At 41.0% G+C, this 19986-nt stretch overlaps 1 protein-coding gene across 1 annotated transcript in view; it reads right to left on the reverse strand.

Moving 5' to 3' along the window:
* Positions 1-19986, reverse strand: part of LOC121896505 (voltage-gated potassium channel subunit beta-2-like) — a 43711-nt gene that overhangs the window by 18242 nt on the left and 5483 nt on the right. Inside the window, exon 5 of the mRNA XM_042410439.1 lies at positions 17594-17631. Coding sequence (XP_042266373.1) covers positions 17594-17631 — 38 coding nt within the window. The remainder of the gene's footprint in view (positions 1-17593; positions 17632-19986) is intronic.

Raw genomic sequence — 19986 nt, forward strand, 5'->3', positions numbered from 1 at the left:
ATGTGCCTGATTTTTGTGATATTACGTAAGTGAAAAAAGGCAGTCCTTGAGATTTGATTATGTGGGAGTTTAAGGACATATCCTGATCAAAGATAACTCCCAGATTCCTTATGGTGGTGCTGGAGGCCAGGGTAATGCCATCCAGAGTAGCTATATCATTAGATAATGTGTTTCTAAGGTGTTTAGGGCCAAGCACAATAACTTCAGTTTTATCTGAGTTTAATAGTAGAAAATTGCAGGTCATCCAGGTCTTTATGTCGTTAAGGCATGTTTGGAGTTTGTTTAACTGATTGGTTTCATCTGGCTTCACTGATAAATATAATTGGGTATCATCTGCATAACAATGAAAATTTATGGAGTGTTTCCTAATAATATTACCTAAAGGAAGCATATACAAGGTGAATAGAATTGGTCCAAGTACAAAACCTTGTGGAACTCCGTGTCTAACTTTTGCCTTCACAGAGGATTCATCATTAAAATGTACAAACTGAAATCGGTCTGATAAATAGGACTTAAACCAGCTTAATGCAGTTCCTTTAATGCCAATTAAATGTTCCAGTCTCTGCAAAAGGATTTGATGGTCAATTGTGTCAAATGCAGCACTAAGATCTAACAGGACAAGTATAGAGACAAATCCTTTGTCTGATGCAGTTAGGAGGTCATTTGTGACTTTCACCAGTGCTGTCCCTGTGCTATGATGCCTCTAAATCCTGACTGAAAATCCTCAAACTATTGTTATGTAGAAAGTCACATAACTGATTAGAGACTGCTTTCTCAAGGATCTTAGAGAGAAATGGAAGGTTAGATATAGATCTATAATTGGCTAAAACACCTTAACCAAAAGTAGGCTTCTTAAGAAGAGGTTTAATTACAGCTACTTTAAAGGACTGTGGTACATAGCCTGTTACTAAAGACAGATTGATGATATCTAGTAAAGAAGTGCTCACTAAGGGTAAGGCTTCCTTAAGCAACCTAGTTGGGATGGGGTCTAAGAGACAGGTTGATGGTTTAGCTGAACAAATCATTGAAGTTAGTTCAGGAAAGTCGACTGGAGAAAAACAGCCCAAATATATGTCAGGATTTACAGCTGTTTCTAAGGTGCCTGTGTTTGGGGAGAGAACGGTGCCTGTTGAGGGCAGGAGGTGGTTTTGTCTCTAATAGTTAGAATTTTATCATTAAAGAAGCTCATAAAGTCGTTACTGAGAGCTATAGGAATACATGGATCAATAGAGTTATGACTCTTTGTCAGTCAAAGTGCTGAAAAGGAACCTAGGGCTGTTTTTATTCTCTTCTATTAATGCTGAGTAATAGGCGGCTCTGGCATTACAGAGGGCCTTCCTATATGTTTTAAGACTATCTTGCCAGACTAGAGAGAATCTTCCACTTTGGTGGAACGCCAAATCCTTTCCAATTTTTGCGATGTTTGCTTTAATTTGCGGGTTTGGGAGTTATACCATGGAGCTAACCCCTTATGTTTTATTATCTTCTTTTTTAAGGGGGCGATGGAGTCGAGTGTTATTCGTAATGAGCCTGCAGCACTATCAACAAGATTATCAATTTGGGAGGGACTAAAGTTAACATAAGAGTCCTCTGTAGTATTGAGACATGACATTGAATTCAGTATTGATGGAATTGCTTCCTTAAATTTATCGAAACACTATCAGATAGACATCTAGTGAGGACATTTTTGTCTAATGGTGTGCAATCCAGTAATAGGAATTCAAAAGTTATTAAAAAATCTGATAAAATAGGATTTTGTGGAAAAATTATTAAATGTTCAATTTCAATCCCATAAGTCAGAACAAGGTGGAGGGTGTGGTTAAGACAGTGAGTGAGATTATTTACACACTGAGAGAAGCCAATTGAGTCCAATAATGAGATAAATGCAGTACTGCAGTACAGTCATTATTGACGTCCACATGAATATTAAAATCACCTACTATAATTACTTTATCTGTACTAAGGACCAAGTTTGATAAAAACTCTGAGAATTCAGATAGGAATTCAAAGTACAGGCCAGGAGGACGGTACACTATAACAAATAGAACTGGCTGTAAAGTTTTCCAGGTTGGCTGAGAGAGACTAAGAACAAGGCTTTCGAATGAGTTATAATTAAATTTAGGTCTAGGGTTGATGATTAGGCTTGAGTTGAAAATGGCTGCAACTCCACCTCCTCGGCCAGTGTCTCGAGGAATATGAGTATTAATATGACTGGGGGGAGTGGATTCATTTAGCTGACATATTCTTCATGACACAGCCAGGTTTCAGTAAGACAAAATAAATCAATATAATGATCTGAGATTAAATCGTTTACTTATACAGCTTTAGATGACAGATCTAATGTTCAAGAGTCCACATTTCATTATCTTATTTTGTTGTACTATTGCAGTAGTGGTTTTAATTTTTACGAATGACTCTTTTGTTTACTTTGGATTTAATTGATTTATGTGGTCGGGGGACAGACACAGTCTCTATGTGGGTTTGGGTGGGTAACTGCTCTAATAGAAGCGCAGAGAAGCATGTAGGACTGCAGCTCTGCTTCCTGGTCTCAACTCTGGGTTGTCATGGTTTTGGTCTACTAATAAACTTAGCCATATTTACAGATATGAGAGCAGCTCCATCCAGAGTGGGATGTATGCCGTCTCTCCTGATCAGACCAGGTCTTCCCCAGAAAGTCTGCCAATTATCTATGAAGCCCACATCGTTTGATGGACACCACCTCAACAGCCAGCGGTTGAGTGATGACATGTGGCTATACATGTCATCACTGGTCAGATTAGGCAGCGGTCCAGGGAAATTTCGGAGTCCGACATTGTTTTTGCAAATGTACACACCGACTCAACATTAATTTCGGTGACCTCTGATTGGCATAATCGAGAGTCGTTGCCACCGACATGGATGACAATCATACCATATTTACGTTTATTCTTAGCCAGCAGTTTTAAATTTGACTCAATGTCGCCCGCTCTGGCCCCAGGAATACATTTAACTATGGCTGCTGGTGTCGCTAACTTCACGTTTCTGACTATGGAGCTGCCAGTAATCAGAGTTGGTTTCTCAGCAGGTGTGTTACTGAGGGGGGAGAACCTGTTAGAAACATGAACTGGTTGGTGGTGAACCGTGGGCTTCTGCTTAGGGCTATGCTTCATTCAGACAGTCACCCAGCCGCCCTGGCTTCCCGGCTGCTCGTGAACTACCGGGGGAGTAGGAGCTACGCTAGGTCGGCCCGCACCGGATACTGGGGGCTGGCTAACTACATTAGCTACTGATTGTTTTTCCATGGTGCGGAGCCGCGCTTCCAATTCACTGAGCCTCGTCTCCAGCACTGCAAATAAACTACAGTTATTACACGTACCACTATCACTAAAGGAGGCAGAGGAATAACTAAACATTTGACACACTGAGCAAGAGAGAGCAGGAGAATGAGAGGGAAGCCATCGCTAACTGCTTAGTTTAAGTTAGCTGCTAATGCTAGCTGCAGAGCTAAAATAACTACTGTGCGATTGGCTAGAAAAGCGCTGAGAGTGCTTGTGTAGAACTAGTGAAAGTTTAAATATACAGCAGGTATTAATCCACAGTAATGTGATATATAGCAAAATCAACTGAGTTGAGAGCAGCAACAACGCTATCAGTAGACACAGTCGGCAACCGGAAATGACACAATATGCTTGTTGTACTGTAGCAGGTCAGCACCAGTCAGAAACGCTAGCTGGGTTAGCTGTGTCAAGTTGTGATAACGTAATGCCCAGTTTAACTTGTGACAGCATCTGTAATGTTATGCACCATCGATCATGTTTCACATCGAAGGCTACAGGCATTAATCTCTCATCACATCAGTATATTTACACGATTCAGCATGCTCATTCATCCATATTGCACATGACTGTTAACTCTTATTTAGCAAATAGTGACAGAAATTGGATAATGTTCACCCACAGGTGTAGAAACCACAATCACTATGGGGTTACAATAGTCTATATAAGTTCAGTGAACATGTCACAACTTATTTGGTTTTTGAAAGCCTGTCTGTGCATGTAATACTGACTAATGTTGTGCAGCTGTCCTGGGCGATTTCATGCGGATAATGCCTGCTGATACTGTATGCTGAAAGGCCAACTATTAGTTCTCAATATAGAGATTAATTTGCATCAACCTATCCTTCATAATTTTGAAATGATGTTTGTCTGTTTAGATTGCTCAGTGTCCAACAGAGCCAATATTAAAGGAAGGAGGCAGGAACTGCAAACGTCAATAAATCATTAACAAAATGTTCTTGTTGTCAGTGTCATATTTGTATCAAATACAACTATATCTCTGATGTCAAGTCGATGTGAGAACTGTTTATACTTTCATACAGCTTGTAACATACAGAGTATGTTCACACCCAGTTCCAACACAGAGTGGAGTCAGCTGTGGAAAAGCGTAATGCGTCCAGATTAACTTGTCATTATACACAGGTGTAGAAAATGAAATGACAAGGGGGGAGTGGAAGCTGTATAAAGTCGATTAACATACCACAACTTTGTGGGTTTGTTTGTTGGGCGCTTCGATAGAGCTTTTGCAGCGAGTAGACAGGATATTAGTGAGCGAGATATAGAGAGACTGATAGTGTGTGATTGAGTGTCTGTGATTGAAAGTGGCTGAGTAAGTGAGGTGTGTTTCTGAGAGAGGCTGTTTTGTGTCTGTGTGCGTATTTGTCATTTTGTTTGTGTGTGAAAAGGTAAGGGAAAGGAGGTAGGAGTAGGTAGGGTAAGTAAAATGGATCCCAATATTGTTAAAGAGGTACTGGATGTAAAAATCCATAACCAACCAGTATCCAACAGGATTAACCAGTGAAGAAGAATACCCTTTTGGGAGCAGACTTAATAATTAAAAGGAGAACACACATTTGGTTTGGAGACTTGATAATCAAGTGACGTCTGAGACAACTCTTTGATCAAACATATGCCAATTGTCCTTTCCACCTCCTGACCCCTGCTGATTTGACCCCTCCTGTCTTGCCCCTGGATTTGCCTTGATCTTGTATGTAAATGCCCCCCCCCTCCTATCTTTTGTTTACCATTTGTTGGTCACTACTTTGATCCTCACTGTATAAAGTCTTGCCATTTCTTCTGCTCTGGGTCAGTCTACTGTATCAGACCAGCTCTGTGTCAGTATGCTCACCGCATTTCCGGAATGCTATTAAACCACTTCCACCACAGCAAACTTTGAACAAGGACTTGAGTGAAATTTCTTCAACAAATGGTGCCGTGACCCGGATGGCAAGAGACCTTCAACGGAGACTCCTTTCCCAGACCAAAAACACACCAGTGACCAAATCCAAATTTCAGAGGTAAGGTCCTTTTGAAAACCTAATTACTGTTGCTGTGTATTGTTGGAGGTCTGTGGAATTGGAATCCCGGAGAAGGCTGACGCCGTCCTGATTTTAAGTAAGTTTGCTGTGTGGTTGTGTATGGGGGTTAATGAGATGTGTTCTCTGTAAGATGTTTCTGTAGATGTTTAGGAACGCTTGTAGTTTCATAACTGAGGTTACTTGCTTCTTCCTTGCCTTAGAATCTGACTCGCTCTTCTTAAGGTTTTATATCTCCAGTAATATCCTGTTACAGATAAAATGGCCATTATGAACTAGATCCTGACGAGGATAGGACCAAGGGTTGGTCCCCAGTGTTTGGGAAACACTGAGAGATAGTCTGTGGAGATGTTTCTGTAGATGTTTAGGAAACGCTTGTAGTTTCATAACCTAGGAATCTTGACTTTGTTGTGAGGTTACTTGCTTCTTCCTTGCCTTAGAATCTGACTCGCTCTTCTTAAGGTTTTATATCTCCAGTAACATCCAGTGACAGAACTAGATCCTGACGAGGATGAGAAATAGTCCAGAAGGGGACTAGTGAGTAGGCCTACGCAGGTTCCAGTGAAGAAGTAGGGTGATTTGTTCTCCCAGGGATTGACTAGTTCTCCCAATACTCAGAAACAGGTATATTTCATTTGTAAGAATCTGACTCGCTCTCCTTACACAAAAAAAATGATTTGTATCTTCTGAGTAGAATGTTGATTTGAAAGATTTGGTAAGTGAATTGTAGGCAAAAGTAGGTGTATATGAAAATTGTTTTTTGAAGGGATTTTACAGAAGGAAATTAGCCACAAATGTAAAATCCTACGCAACTAAGAGTCTAGAAAGAAATAACACAACGCAGAGTTTAAACTAGTGCAACTAGTGTAACGACTAGAAAGAAATAACGCAACGCAGAGTTAAAACTACCAGGGGACTGGGTCTGCATCAGAGAGTTCCGACGAAAAAAAACGCCCTGGAACCCCGCTGGTCCAAACCACAACATGTCCTGCTTACCACCATCACAGCAATCAAGTGTGAGGGTCGCCCCACATGGGTCTACGCATCCCCACCATGCACCTGAAAACGGCAGGATCCATCCTCATCCTGTGGACTTTCTTCTTCATCACCTGTGGGCCCGTAGAGGGGTGGCTGCAGCTCTGGGAAGAAACTCCTCCCCCGAAGGACAACGCAGGGCTGACAGCCCCAGAAGAAGAGGTACAGCACCCGCAGCTGCCGGAGGAGAAGAGGAGCACCACAGGGCCCAGAGCCCCAGAAGAAGAGGTACAGCGCCCGCAGCCGCCGGAGGAGAAGAGGAACACCGCAGAACCCAGAGCCCCAAGAAGAACATGTACAACACCCACCGAGAGTCATAACAGGCACCACAGACCCAGGAAAAGATACACAACAAACCCCAACACGCTCACAACCATCAAAGGAGCAAATTAAACAATCCTACAAACATCACAAACGAGACCTTTCGATACAACAAGAGGGGAACACACCCAAAATATATGAACCACAGCCCTCAACAAACACATACCTCCAACTGGTGAAAATGGTAGCTGATAACAGCCCCAACCCCCCCAAAAAACTGTTATGTATGTGGATTCATCCCACACAGCACAACAGACAGACTCCCATTGATGGCCTTGCCCATCACTTCCTGTGACACCTGCCACATAATACACTTTATCTCAACCTACGAACACTGTGCCTGTCCCAGCTCACCTCCAATCAGACAATTAAACTGCCACCAACTATATACCAACTGTCACTCTTGCAACACTCCTGATCCTCTCACCCTCACAATGGTCCCAAAGACATTAACATGGTGTGTTGAAGGTAAAGGAACCATTCACATAACATCGAAAAGTGACACAATTTACACCCCAACAGAAAACTCAATGATAAGACAAAAAGGAATGAACTTCTAAAACAACAACCACCATCAGACCCTATTGATGATTATGATCACCTGGCTACAATGATCGGACATTATTCTATACCACTACCAAAGTCAGTATGCTCACCGCATTTCCGGAATGCTATTAAACCACTTCCACCACAGCAAACTTTGAACAAGGACTTGAGTGAAATTTCTTCAACACCAGTAAACAAGAATATGTAATTAAGAGAAGAGCTGATAACTTCAGGATAAAGGGTGTGGATGCATGCCATGTGCTCTAACACCACAATGATTAACTGCTATGGTACGATTCCCAATAATCTAATATCATGACATTGAAACACCAGATGGAGACCTGTACTACTTATGCAGGCGCAACAGGAATAAGACTGAGCACCTTGCAAAGATTGTAACAAATGTAGAGGAAGAAAAATCAATCTTTGGGGTGGAAAAGCGGTATTATTGGCCTGGCACGGAGGAGCACATTCGCAAGTGGGTGAGTTGGTATCTTTAAAATATTGAGGTGGAATACAAATTTAGCGGCTGTAAAGAGGACATTACAGATAATTCCAAAAAGTGTGCTGATAATACCTGCTGATACTGCACGCTCAACAGCCTACCACTAGTTCTCTATATAGAGGATTAATTTGCATATTTGTAATCTGTTTGAAATGTTTGTGTTCAGATTGCTCAGTGTCCACAGTGCCAAGCCAAGAGAGCTTAAAGAAAAGAGGGACTATGAGCCCATACAGGTAGTGATACAGTGATAGTCTACTATAATGATCACGTCTCTCATTTTTTTCCTTTTTGTCTTCTATTCCTCACAGGTAACTGAGCCTCTCGAACTTGTGGGAATGGATCTGGTGGGTAAACTCACGCAGACACATGGTGGCAACCAGTACATGTGTGTCATGGTTGATTATTTCACCAAATGGGCAGAGGCCTACCCACTAAAGAGCAAAACAGCAGATGAGGTGGCCAATTGTATTCTTGACTTTTACAAATTTGGTGCACCTAAAAGACTGCTAACAGACCATGGCTCTGAGTTCTGCAACAAGGTACAGTATTGAGTCACCATGAATCCCCAATATGTAACTGTTGCTGTGCTGACTTCCTCCATTCTTGTCCAACTAATTGTTTCTAGGTCAACTATGGCCTTTGTTAGAGGCTGGGTAGAAAAAGAAGCCTGTGCTCCCCAAATCACCCACAGACCAATAGTCTTGTGGAGAAACTAAATGGAACTATACAGATGTATATTTTATCATTCAAATGTGAATGAATTCTTGCTCTCATAAGAGATATTCTATCGTTATCTGAACGTGCAAATCGGTAATAATAAATTTCTGAAAAGAGGTTGTCATATTGTACCAGGGAACCCAAATTCTCTCCTCCCTCCTCATGCCTGTACCTGAATTCTGTGTTTTGAAGTCCCTGAACAAAGTGGTTGCAGATAATCCCCAACGATGGGACCAGTACCTCCAGTCCACCATGTTGAGCCTTAGAACAAAAAAAAGCAGCTGACCACTAAATACAGCCCATATTACCTCATGTTTGGGAGGGAGATGAGGTATCCCTCTGAGGTTCCAGGAGTATGATGTAAGATTCTCTTATGTATTGTTTTTATTGTTTTAGAAATTTAGATTTGAATGAACAGCTATTCCACCATATTCTCAACATTCTATCTGTGGTTTGTGGCAGGTAACGGAAGACAGAGTCAGAAACGTAGTTAAAAATTAGGAGATCCCTGAGGGGCTGAAGAGACAGCAGGCAACATACACGGAGTTCAAACAAAATATTAAGAAGAGCCAGGACAAAGTCCACAAGCGACGAGAGGAGAAGGGCCAGGAGGACCACTTCAAAATGGGGGATATGGATATGGTGTTGAGAAAGAATATAAGACAGGAGCAGAGGAAAGGGGGGAAAAAAATGGACCCTGACATACTGGGACCCTTCGTTATTTCTAAACTGGAGGGGAAAAGTGCAGACCTTGTGTCAGACAGGGGCAAATAGACCATCTTCTACATTATGTCCAGCCAAAGGAGAGGATCCCCGCCAATTTACAAAAAGTGTTGGATCCTTCTCCTCTGGCTGGCCCAACGACCGACATCTGACAGGCCAGCCACATGCCACAATGTCCTGGAACCTCCAAGTACCACAGAAATTTGTGAGTAAACTTCCACAATTTACACCCTAAAATCGTGCATTTCACAAATAACTGACATTGATATTGTTACAGTAATCAGGGATATATGAGCGACTCCACACACAGGACCACAGCTAAAGGTTTTAAAACCAGCATCTGACACACAATTTTAAATTGACAATATAGTAATGTCTGAGGTTTTAACTGCTTCACTGTACGTCCTTCTCTGGATGAGTGACCTGAACCAGACAAAATGTTTGACAATGATCTAAGGTCAGTCTTTCTTTTTCCTTTCAGATTGAGTGCACCACCTGTGCATTATGGTATCACACTGTGTGTGCACCATCCCTCTACAGAGGGGGACTATCTGTGCAGAGCATGCAAATAAAATGCATAATGACAAATCATTATTGTTGTCCTTCCTTCAGTCACAGTAATGGTCACTGTAGCTACTATGAGAAGACATGACGCTTGCATTGCATATTGACCTTTACTTTGTCCATAGTGTCAATGAATACATTAAATAAAAATGTATATATTTTTAACAGCAGGGCTGACATGTTGCCTTTGCTGTTAAGTGGGTCTGACTGATGCCAGTATTGCTAGAATGTATTGTGAATGAAAAAAGGAAAAAAAAAATTCTAGCAGTGTATGCGCCACAACATAAAACATAAGTGCAATTTGTATGTATTAAACATTTTCATAAAATGCTGTTTGACTCCAGCATGGGTTGTTTTTAACGTGACCAGACAGCGAATGGTGTTTTCGTAATGGAGAGATCTACTATTTTCACTTTTTTTTGCCAACACCCAGCAACCTGTTTCTAATGTGACGTCTCAAAAGACACTGACAGATTCATGTGCGAGTAGCAAAGTGATCAGACTGTTTATTTCTTGGTTAGTCAACAAGGGGTCCTGAAAAGCCACACCTATGAAACATCTGCCTCCATCACCAGTTAATTCAACCACCAGTTAAACTGTCACACTGGGAACGACTGTCTGTGTGCTTTCTGACAGGGAGTTCACCTCCGCTGCATCTGGTTTCATCTGTTGGACCACAAAGTGTTGGTCTGGGACTGGCATCGAGCTGTCTTAGTCTTCGCTGTCGTCTAGTTTCATACTGCTAACCAAGAACTGTTGTTCCAGGACTGACATTGTTATGACTGACTGTTATATTGCGAGTCCAGTGAAGTATTAGATCCGAGTCACTATAGAGAAGAGTAGACAAAGTGAAAAGAACTAGGGGTTGTGCCAACAGTCATGTGTTGGCTTTCCCAAAAACACAGAACAATTTACCAAAGAAGGCTGAGAGGGCTGACATGAGGTGGCTGCGGAAGGACAACCTCCTTTGTCAAGTGGAAGGACACTAAAGATGTGACAGTGTGCAGCAGTTTCCACAAAGCATTTAGTGGAGACACAACAAGCAGGAGAGTGAAGGAGGCTGGACTGATGCCATCAAGGATAACAATATCCTCATGGATGGGGTGGACCTGTCAGATGCCCTCATCTAATATTACTCTGTTCGTGGGAAGACGAGATGGTATAAGACATTTTTCATCATTTTGTTGATATTGCAATTGTGAACTCATACATTCTATTCAAGTTCTTGGCTATTGGACATTCTCAGACTCTGATGACACACAAACGATTCAAGAAGGTCCTGATGAAAGAGCTGGTTGCAGAGTCCAAAGCTGTAGTTGCTGCTGCTGCCCCCCGCCCCACCCTCTGAACCATGTGTATGCCCATGTACTTTAGGGAAACTGTCACTGCCCAGTGGATGGTCTTTGTTCTCTGCAAGGACCAGGAGAAGAGGTGAAGACGCCAGTGTACTGCAGCAAGTGCAGTGTTGCCCTGTGTTTCACCTCAAACAGGAACTGCTTTCAGGAGTACCATAGGAGGATGTAGACATTTGTGAAACCACAGCACTCAACCAGTGCATACCTCAGGAACATCCTTTTTATAGTCATTTTTGTGTGTGTGTGAAATTTCTTGTTTTTGACCTCAGTAGTGTTTTTATTACTGAAATTGCATTAGGGCACTAAGAGTACATTGTTTTTGCACATATTGCACATTGCTCTTTTTGTTTTTTTACTTTATATTTGATTTTTATATTGAGTGTACATAGTTGACCGCCTGGTCCTGTCCTTACTAAAACCTTTCTAGGATCTATGTTCTTCATGGTATTTCTGTTTACTTTGGTACAGTTATAGTCAAGGAGTTACTGAATGAATTCAGTGGCATCTCTGTGCATGGGATCATTGTTATCATGGTGTTTTCCACTGTCTAATCTAGAATTAATTTTAGGCAAAGATACTGATACTGGAAATACATTCTCTGAGGTCTAACCCATCCATAGAGACCTAGATTATGCAAATATACCTGATAGTTGTGGAGTTATTCTTGATTTATTCTGTCTAGGCGAGCTACACCTTTCAGCACCCTAGGGCTTAACAGGTTAAGCATTTAAAGGAAGTCATAAATAAAAGTAACCAAAACTACTTTTGTAAGGTTTTGTTTAAGAAGTGTGAAGGGTTTTGTTTCATGTAATGCCTAACACTAGAACAGATGGACCCAAATGCAGAACAAAGGCAATATGAACTTCAGACAACAACTTAACAACTTTTTTTAGTTTAGCTCAAGTGCAGGCAAAGAAAAACTGAACTAAACAGAGCTGAACAACACAGAACAAACAGAGCAGACTGAACAAAGGATCCAACAAGACTGAACTGAAAACCAGGACTTAAATATAAACTGAACTAATGAAGCAACAAGGAACAGGTGGTGAGACACAAGGGCAGGCTGGGAGCTGATTGGCTGTGGAAAGAACCAGGGAGCAGGGCAGGGTTAACCAGACTAATGCAGGGCAGGTGTGGAGGGTAAGTTTGACGGGAAAAGCAGAGCGAACCCAGCGGACCCAAAATCCCGGAAACAAAATCTTCTCTTCAATATGTCACACTAACATTTTAAACTTTCAAACAAACAAATGAAACCAGCATAAGGAACAAACCACCTTCTGTCTACAGATTCTCCATCAATCTATCCATGAATATCACTAGAGAACAGATCAATAAACACAAAGGCATCTATGGCAATGTTGGAGCACAACGCAGGATTAATCAGTCAGTTCATCTTAATATTCAAAGTATCTGTCCTTCTCCCACTCAGTCCAGACTTAACATGACAAGGAAAAAAAGCTGAGGGTCTGTGGTGGACTGGTGGATAGGAACATAGAGCCAGACCGGAACAGAACCGTAACAACTGCATTCACAATTTTGATGATCATATTTGGATAATTATGTGATATTGAATCCATTTGCTGAGAAAGATGGTGAGCACTGGTGGAGATTCAGGAGTCGCCCCCTGCTCTAGCCTGGGAATATTTTGGACTCAGATCTGATGACTCAGGTGAGCCAGCCAACACAGACAAAGCTGTGTGCGCATCTGCTACAGCAAAGTTGGGGGGAAAAATAAACCTCAAACTGCATCAACCATTAAACTAGGCAGACGCTTTTTATTCATCTTATATTTTGTGTTAACTCACACTACATGTTGAAACTGACCTTTCCATGCTCACACTGTACGGATCAATCTGCTGTCCTGAACATGGAACTCACACTGCATATACATGAACCCCTGTGTTTTAGGCAACTGACTTTTGGTATTGTCGACAGTATGCTATTACTGAATGGATATTATTTATTAATACTGCAATATAGTTATGGATTTATCAATGAAAGTGTGTTGATGTAAGATTAAAGGAGGAAGAGAGAGCGTGTGTGTGACAGAGAGAATGAAGTCATCAGTATATCTGTGAACGTAGCAGTGCAGTGTGTGTACAGTTTAGACCCAAGCCAAGTTCCTGTGTCCTGCTTGCCAACTGCTGATTAAAGTGAAGGGGGTTAGCCCCAAAGTTAGCGACAATGAGTTAACCTGACCAGTTCACTTAAGGTGGATTGACTTAAGGTGGACTCTCATTGTCGTGACAATCTCAGCCAATCCTAAACAGAGATCTCTGTCATCCAAAGCCGTATTAATAAACAATCTAATATCAGATCATCATATTGATTTATTTTGTCTTACTGAAACCTGGCTGTGTCATGAAGAATACGTTAGCCTTAATGAATCCACTCCCCCAGTCATATTAATACTCACATTCCTCGAGACACTGGCCGAAGAGGTGGAGTTGCTGCCATTTTCAACTCAAGCCAAATCATCAACCCTAGACCTAAATTTAATTACAACTCATTTGAAAGCCTTGTTCTTAACCTCTCTCACCCAACCCGGAACTTTACAACCAATACTATTTGTTATAGTGTACTGTCCTCCTGGTCCGTTCTCTGAATTTTTATCTGAATTCTCAGAGTTTTTATCAAACTTAGTCCTTAGTACATATAAAGTATTTATAGTAGGTGATTTCAATATTCATGTAGATGTTGATAATGATAGTCTTTGCACTGCGCTGGACCCTGGAAACACATTATCTAATGAAATAGCTACTCCAGCTACCACCGTACGGAATCTGGGAGTTATCTTTGATCAGGATATGTCCTTAAACTCCCACATAAATCAAATCTCAAGGACTGCCTTTTTTCACTTACGTAATATTGCAAAAATCAGGCACATCCTGTCTCAAAAAGATGCAGAAAACTAGTCCACGCATTTGTTACTTCTAGGCTGGATTATTGCAATTCCTTATTATCAGGCTGCCCTTACAAGTCTCTAAAGACTCTCCAGCTGGTCCAGAATACAGCTGCATGTGTTCTGACTAAAACTAGAAAAAGAGATCATATTTCTCCCATTTTAGCTTCGCTGCATTGGCTTCCAGTAAAATCCAGAGCAGAATTTAAAATACTTCTCCTCACCTACAAAGCCCTTAATGGTCAGGCACCATCATATCTAAAAGAGCTCATAGTATCGTATTACCCCACTAGAACACTGCGCTCCTAGAATGCAGGCTTACTGGTGGTCCAGTTATCTTCCAGTTTGGTTCCGGGGGACAGACACCCTCTCTACGTTTAAGAGTAGGCTTAAAACTTCTCTTTTTGATAAAGCTCATACGTAGTGCCAGCCAGGCTTGCCTTGCCTTGCCTTGCTATAGGCCTAGACTGCCAGGGGACTTCCCATGATACAGTGAGTTCCTTTCTTCTCCTCCTCCTCCTCTTCATCTGTATACATTCATGTACCATTAACGCATGTTACTCGGCTTCTTCCCTGTAGTCTTTTGCTTTCTTGTCTTGCAGGTGACCTTCAGCTGTGGACCAATGGATGTCCAGCATGACGCCCACTGCTGCTGCTATTATTATTAGTCATTTTTCTATTATTATTGTTGTTGCTGTGCTTCTCTATCTCTCTCTCCTCTCCCTCCCTCCTTCTTTCTCTCTCAACCCAACTGGTCAAAGCAGATGGCTGCCCACCTAGAGTCTGGTTCTGTTTGAGGTTTCTTCCTGTTAAAGGGGAGATTTTCCTCACCACTGTCACCAAGTGCTGCTTGTGGAGGAATGTTGAGTCCCCATAAAATAAATAGTTCGGTCTAGACCTGCCCTTGACTAGACTTCTGTTGTGATTTGGCACTATAGAAATAAAATTAACTTGACTTGAATTGACCACAATGTATGCTTCTCCGAATGCTCCTATGTGCTTGTTTACCATATTAACTAGTATGATGTCAAAGTACAGCTGTCCATTAAGGGTAACAGGATGAGACTACAACTGTACATAGACCCTACTAAAGATAAGTCCCCAGCGTCCAAGTCACAGACCATGACTGCTAGATCTAAAGCAGTGATGCAGATGATGGATGAAGCCTCGCAGATATATGGACAATAATTAATTCCTTTCAAAAGGACTTTGCTTTTTATTCTAATTCTCATAAAACCTACTCAAAGATTGATCATATTTTAATTCCTTTTGCTTATCCTGGCTGAGTTACATATATCTGAACACGCTCCTATCCCATATAATGCTAAATGCTCAGTTTGGGAATTTGACAGATCAATATTCGCAGACTCAGAGTTCTGGGGTCTGTGAATATTGATCTGTCAAATGGGCAGAACAAGAATTAAGATTGTTTGTGACTGAAAATTATAATAATGAAGTTATATTCTCTGTTTTACAGGAAACTGAAAGCATACTTAAGAGTAATCGTTATTTCTTATACAGCTGCAAAGAGGAAGAAATATATTCTAACTTTATAAGAGGTCAAATTAAAATGAGCAGAAAAAGATCATAAACAGCCACCAACCTCAGGAAAATTGCAGGAAAGTTTTGACAGCTAAGATTGCCCTTAATACCATCTTGTCTCGGAGAGCTGAGAAAGCTCTGTTTTTACAAAGACATCAACTATATTCACCAGAGAACTGGCCCAGGAAGTATTTGGCATCAATTGTTAATAAAAGTCCAAAACATACATTCATTTCCAAGATTAATGATGAAGCAGGTGCTTATCATTATACTCCAATGATATTTGTATGGTTTTTAAGGATTTTTACACTAGTCTTTACGGATCAGACTTTCCACAGTCTTCTGATACAGAAAAGAAAATGAGTCCATTTTTGCAGAGTATCTCTCTTCCGTAGTTGACATCAGCAGAAAAGACTCAGTTAGACATAGAAATCACTTCCAAACCAATTATAGATACCATCGATTCGTTATCTAGTGGGAAGACTTTGTTGCTAATATTGTTGCTAAGGTTTTTCCATGTTTTATTTGTGTTGTCCACTTGCATATTTCAGATCTGATTTTGTCTCAAACATGTATGGATGTAATTGTTTTGTATTATTAGGACTGTCCAAGAAACTGGTGAAGATTTCCCTGAACAAGGAATGTGATAAACTGAGGAAGTGGTTTTGCAGCATATAAAAACCTCATCCACTGGACAGCAGCTTCTTCTACATCTGGACCAGGGCTGTAGTGGTAAATACAAGCTTGGGTGAACCTTAGCTTACCTCAGCTATTGTATAGCAGCTGCAAGACCTTATGGATGGATAGATGGACCAATCAGTCTCTATGTTGATTCTCACACCATTTATATGGTCCTTAATATAAAGCAATGTTTGGAATATAAGATAATAACAAAACAGACTAATTGAGAATTAATTAGTGCAAACTTAAAGCCAAATCTAGACAGTCTGACTTACAGATGAATCAGTCAGATGAACGATGACTCAGCATTTTGTGTTTCATAACCACTGAACTCATAGTTCTGTGTTTCCAACAGTTAGTGAGGTCAACAACCTTTTAACAGCTTAAGAAAACATCATATTTATAGAGTTGCTGTGTAGTCATGTTGTTGCATGAAGTCAACATGTGAGATTTTAATATCTTCCCATCAGCTTTTTGAAAAAACACATCAGTCCTGATGATTTCAGCTGGTGAAAACAATCTTATATGAAAACAAAGTCTCAAAACATTATTGTAAATAATAATAATAATAAATGCACCAACAGGACTAGAGCTTACAAAACAATAAATCCTCTGTGCCTATAATGTCCTCAAGTGATGGACTGAGGTCATATATTAAGGGAAATTAAAATTTTAATAAAATTTGTTGGGCCCAGTGAACATCACACATTACTAAATCCAACACATTTCAATTGTTTGTATTACCAGGGATTTAATATTTTTGAGTTAATTTGAATAACATATTCAATACATTTTAATAAAAGTTTAATACTTGAAACATAATCAATTATATTATGTGTCACTGTTGCCATAATTTTTTTAAAGTAGCCATTGATCACATACTTTACAGTGCACTTATGCACCGCTCACATCTCACTTTTGATGTGGATTACTAGTGTAGCTAATTGTAATGCCAATGCAGCTTCTCAGGTACTAGAGCATGAACTGGACAAATTTACCTTTTTGACCTAATGATGGCTCTAAATGAAAAGTCAAGGTTCTCCAAAGTTATTACAATTGATCCAGTAGTTGCTGAGATATTCATGCAAGTGGTGGACAAGCTGATGTGCCTAAAAATGTATTATGTGTATAAATTTATATTGACTTAAAACACCCAAGTGGAAAAGTCTAATTTTCTGTCTTTTTCCAGTTTATTCCAAATTATTTTCTCTGCTTCAGCTTTGGTTTACAGTACAGTATACAGATTGAATCCATATATTTTACTAAGTGAGACAATTTTCTCATTCTTATTCTTTGTTAACTTGAGCTGGGATTTCATGAGGCTGTACATGTGTTCAAGCACTCTCTCCTACCTCATCTGTTATCTGGCCTCCAAAGGTAACCCACGTGCCTGTACAGAAAGATAAAACAAAATGGTTACACAGTGTGTGTGTGTGTGTGTGTGTGTGTGTGTGTGTGTGTGTGTGTGTGTGTGTGTGTGTGTGTGTGAATTGCAGCAGAAAGTGCTATCAAAGCAAGTGTAGGGAACCCAGTGCCCCTTTTCTTCTGCTATCCTTGAATGTCTCTGAAAGCCCAAAAGAAGGTCTGGGCTTAATCAACGATAACCTTTAACCTCAGGATATGGATGTATATTCAACCTTGGGTTTGGAACTACTTCAAAAGTAAACTGAAAGTCCCTTTCTCAATGTTAAAATGTCAGTCTGACACTTCACGGCACCAATCTTCCTCTCACTTTACCTCCAAGGGACCCCCAACTGTGTCAGAAAGTGGGATTTATGACACAGACTAAAAGCAATCACATTCCTTCATCAACTTCTCAAATCTCAGAAAACTGGATTCAAATACTTTCCCTTGAAAAAAAAAATAGACTGTTACCACAGTAAAATTCTCCAACTTTTCCACTCTTTCCTCAAGTCAAAATCTGACTCAAAATGTATTGAATTAGAAATTAATTTAAAGTTAATTTAAAATTTAAAATTTACTGTTAATCAGGAGAAAATGCCTGTCAGAAAGATCCAATTTTGGAGTCTCTATGAACAAAATGTATCGATTTGATATTATTGTGAATATTGGTGTCTCAGTATCATGTAACGACGGTGCCCTCCAGAGGCCACCCTTAGTATAAGTTTTATGAAATATGAGGCATATGTGCTTAAATTCAAGTTACTGTTTACTGTATTTTGTGTGAAAGATTATTCTGGAAAGTTGTAATGAGTAAAACCACATATCCATAGGGTCTAGTAGAAATGTAATTTTGAGTATACATAACATGTATGCTTATGTACGTGCATTATTTGATTGTCTTGTTTAATCATAAGTCTTTGGTCCCGTTATATTTGATAGTTAAAGATATGTCTAACCCTGTGTGCCTTGATATTAATAGTGAGAACTAGTTATGTTCTACTGTTCACTACTGTGAACAGGGCAGTTGGCATCCAGAAAAGACTGGAGGGTGGTCAGGGAAGACTGACTGATGGCAGGAAAGACTGCACTGGGGGTGGATGGGCTAGTTACCCTTTCCACATGCCCATGAAGTAAAGCCCCAACTACACTGACTCCCCAAATCAACTACAAGCACAACACAAAGAGGACAGCCCAGCAGACCACTGAGAGGCAGGGTGGAGATGGACCAATCAGGATGGATAAAACGGAACAAAATGGCAACAACTAATGAGAAAAAGATCCTTAGAAAATGCAGCTGCAGATGGTCTTAAGTGATGACTCATCGGGGTCTGCGAATCCACCAAGGGAAAGCAAAGTGCTGAGGGAGGAACCAGTTGCAAGCTTGCACTGCATCAGCAGGTGAGACAAGGACGACTCAGAGCCCGGTTGAGCACCACAGTGCTGCTGAGCCCACTATTGCAGATGGTGAGAAAAAGGAGCCACACCAGCTTTCCCAGCAGGAAGTGCACCATCAACAGCAGGAGCATAGCCCACTGCATGAGTAGCATATTGACCATGCAAGCAGTGAACCCACAAGAGAACTAACACCGAAGGAGAAGCCAATTCGTCAGGCCAAAGTCAGGTGGCCAAAAGCCAGTGACAAGGAGGCATGGAGATGCATTGAGCAGAGCTTACACCTAATCCTCCAGAACTTGCTGGCAGGCAGCACAACCAACAAATTCAACCTCTTCAGCAACATTGTGTACAAAGAAGGCAAGGAGAGATTTGAGAGATGCCCCAGAAGAATAACACCCCCAAGCAGAAAGGAAGGCGAGAGATGTAAATTATTAAGTTGGTGAAGGAAAGGCAGCTTCTCCAGAAAGCATGGAGGAAAACTGAAGAGTGGGAGGAGGGTCTGAAGGCTCTCAGGGACCAGCTAAAATCCAGGCTTGCAAACCTAAGGAGAGCAGAATGGATTTGGAAACATGGGGGGGTGGGGAGGGGACAGCACAAGGGAGTTTCTTCCTGGACCCCTTTAAGTAAGCCCGAGATCTGCTGGAGGAGAAGAAGTCCGGGAAGCTTGTGACCAACCACTGCGCAGTAGCTGGAGAATCACATCAAAGGACAACTTTGCAACAGCATCAAGAACATCCCCCTCTGCTCACCAAACAGAAAAATTCCCAGAACATCAGCCAGTTTAGAGGCATCACCCTACTTAATGTGGAAGGAAGATTTTCTTCATGATGGTGGCAAGAACCACAACTAGCTACTTCCTGTCTAATAACTATATTGACACCAGCTGTCAGACGGCAGGGGTATAAGGGTTCCATTGCTGAGAACACTGCACCATGATCTGGGAACA

This window comes from Thunnus maccoyii, chromosome 4 (assembly GCF_910596095.1).
Source record: "Thunnus maccoyii chromosome 4, fThuMac1.1, whole genome shotgun sequence".
Lineage (NCBI taxonomy): Eukaryota > Metazoa > Chordata > Actinopteri > Scombriformes > Scombridae > Thunnus > Thunnus maccoyii.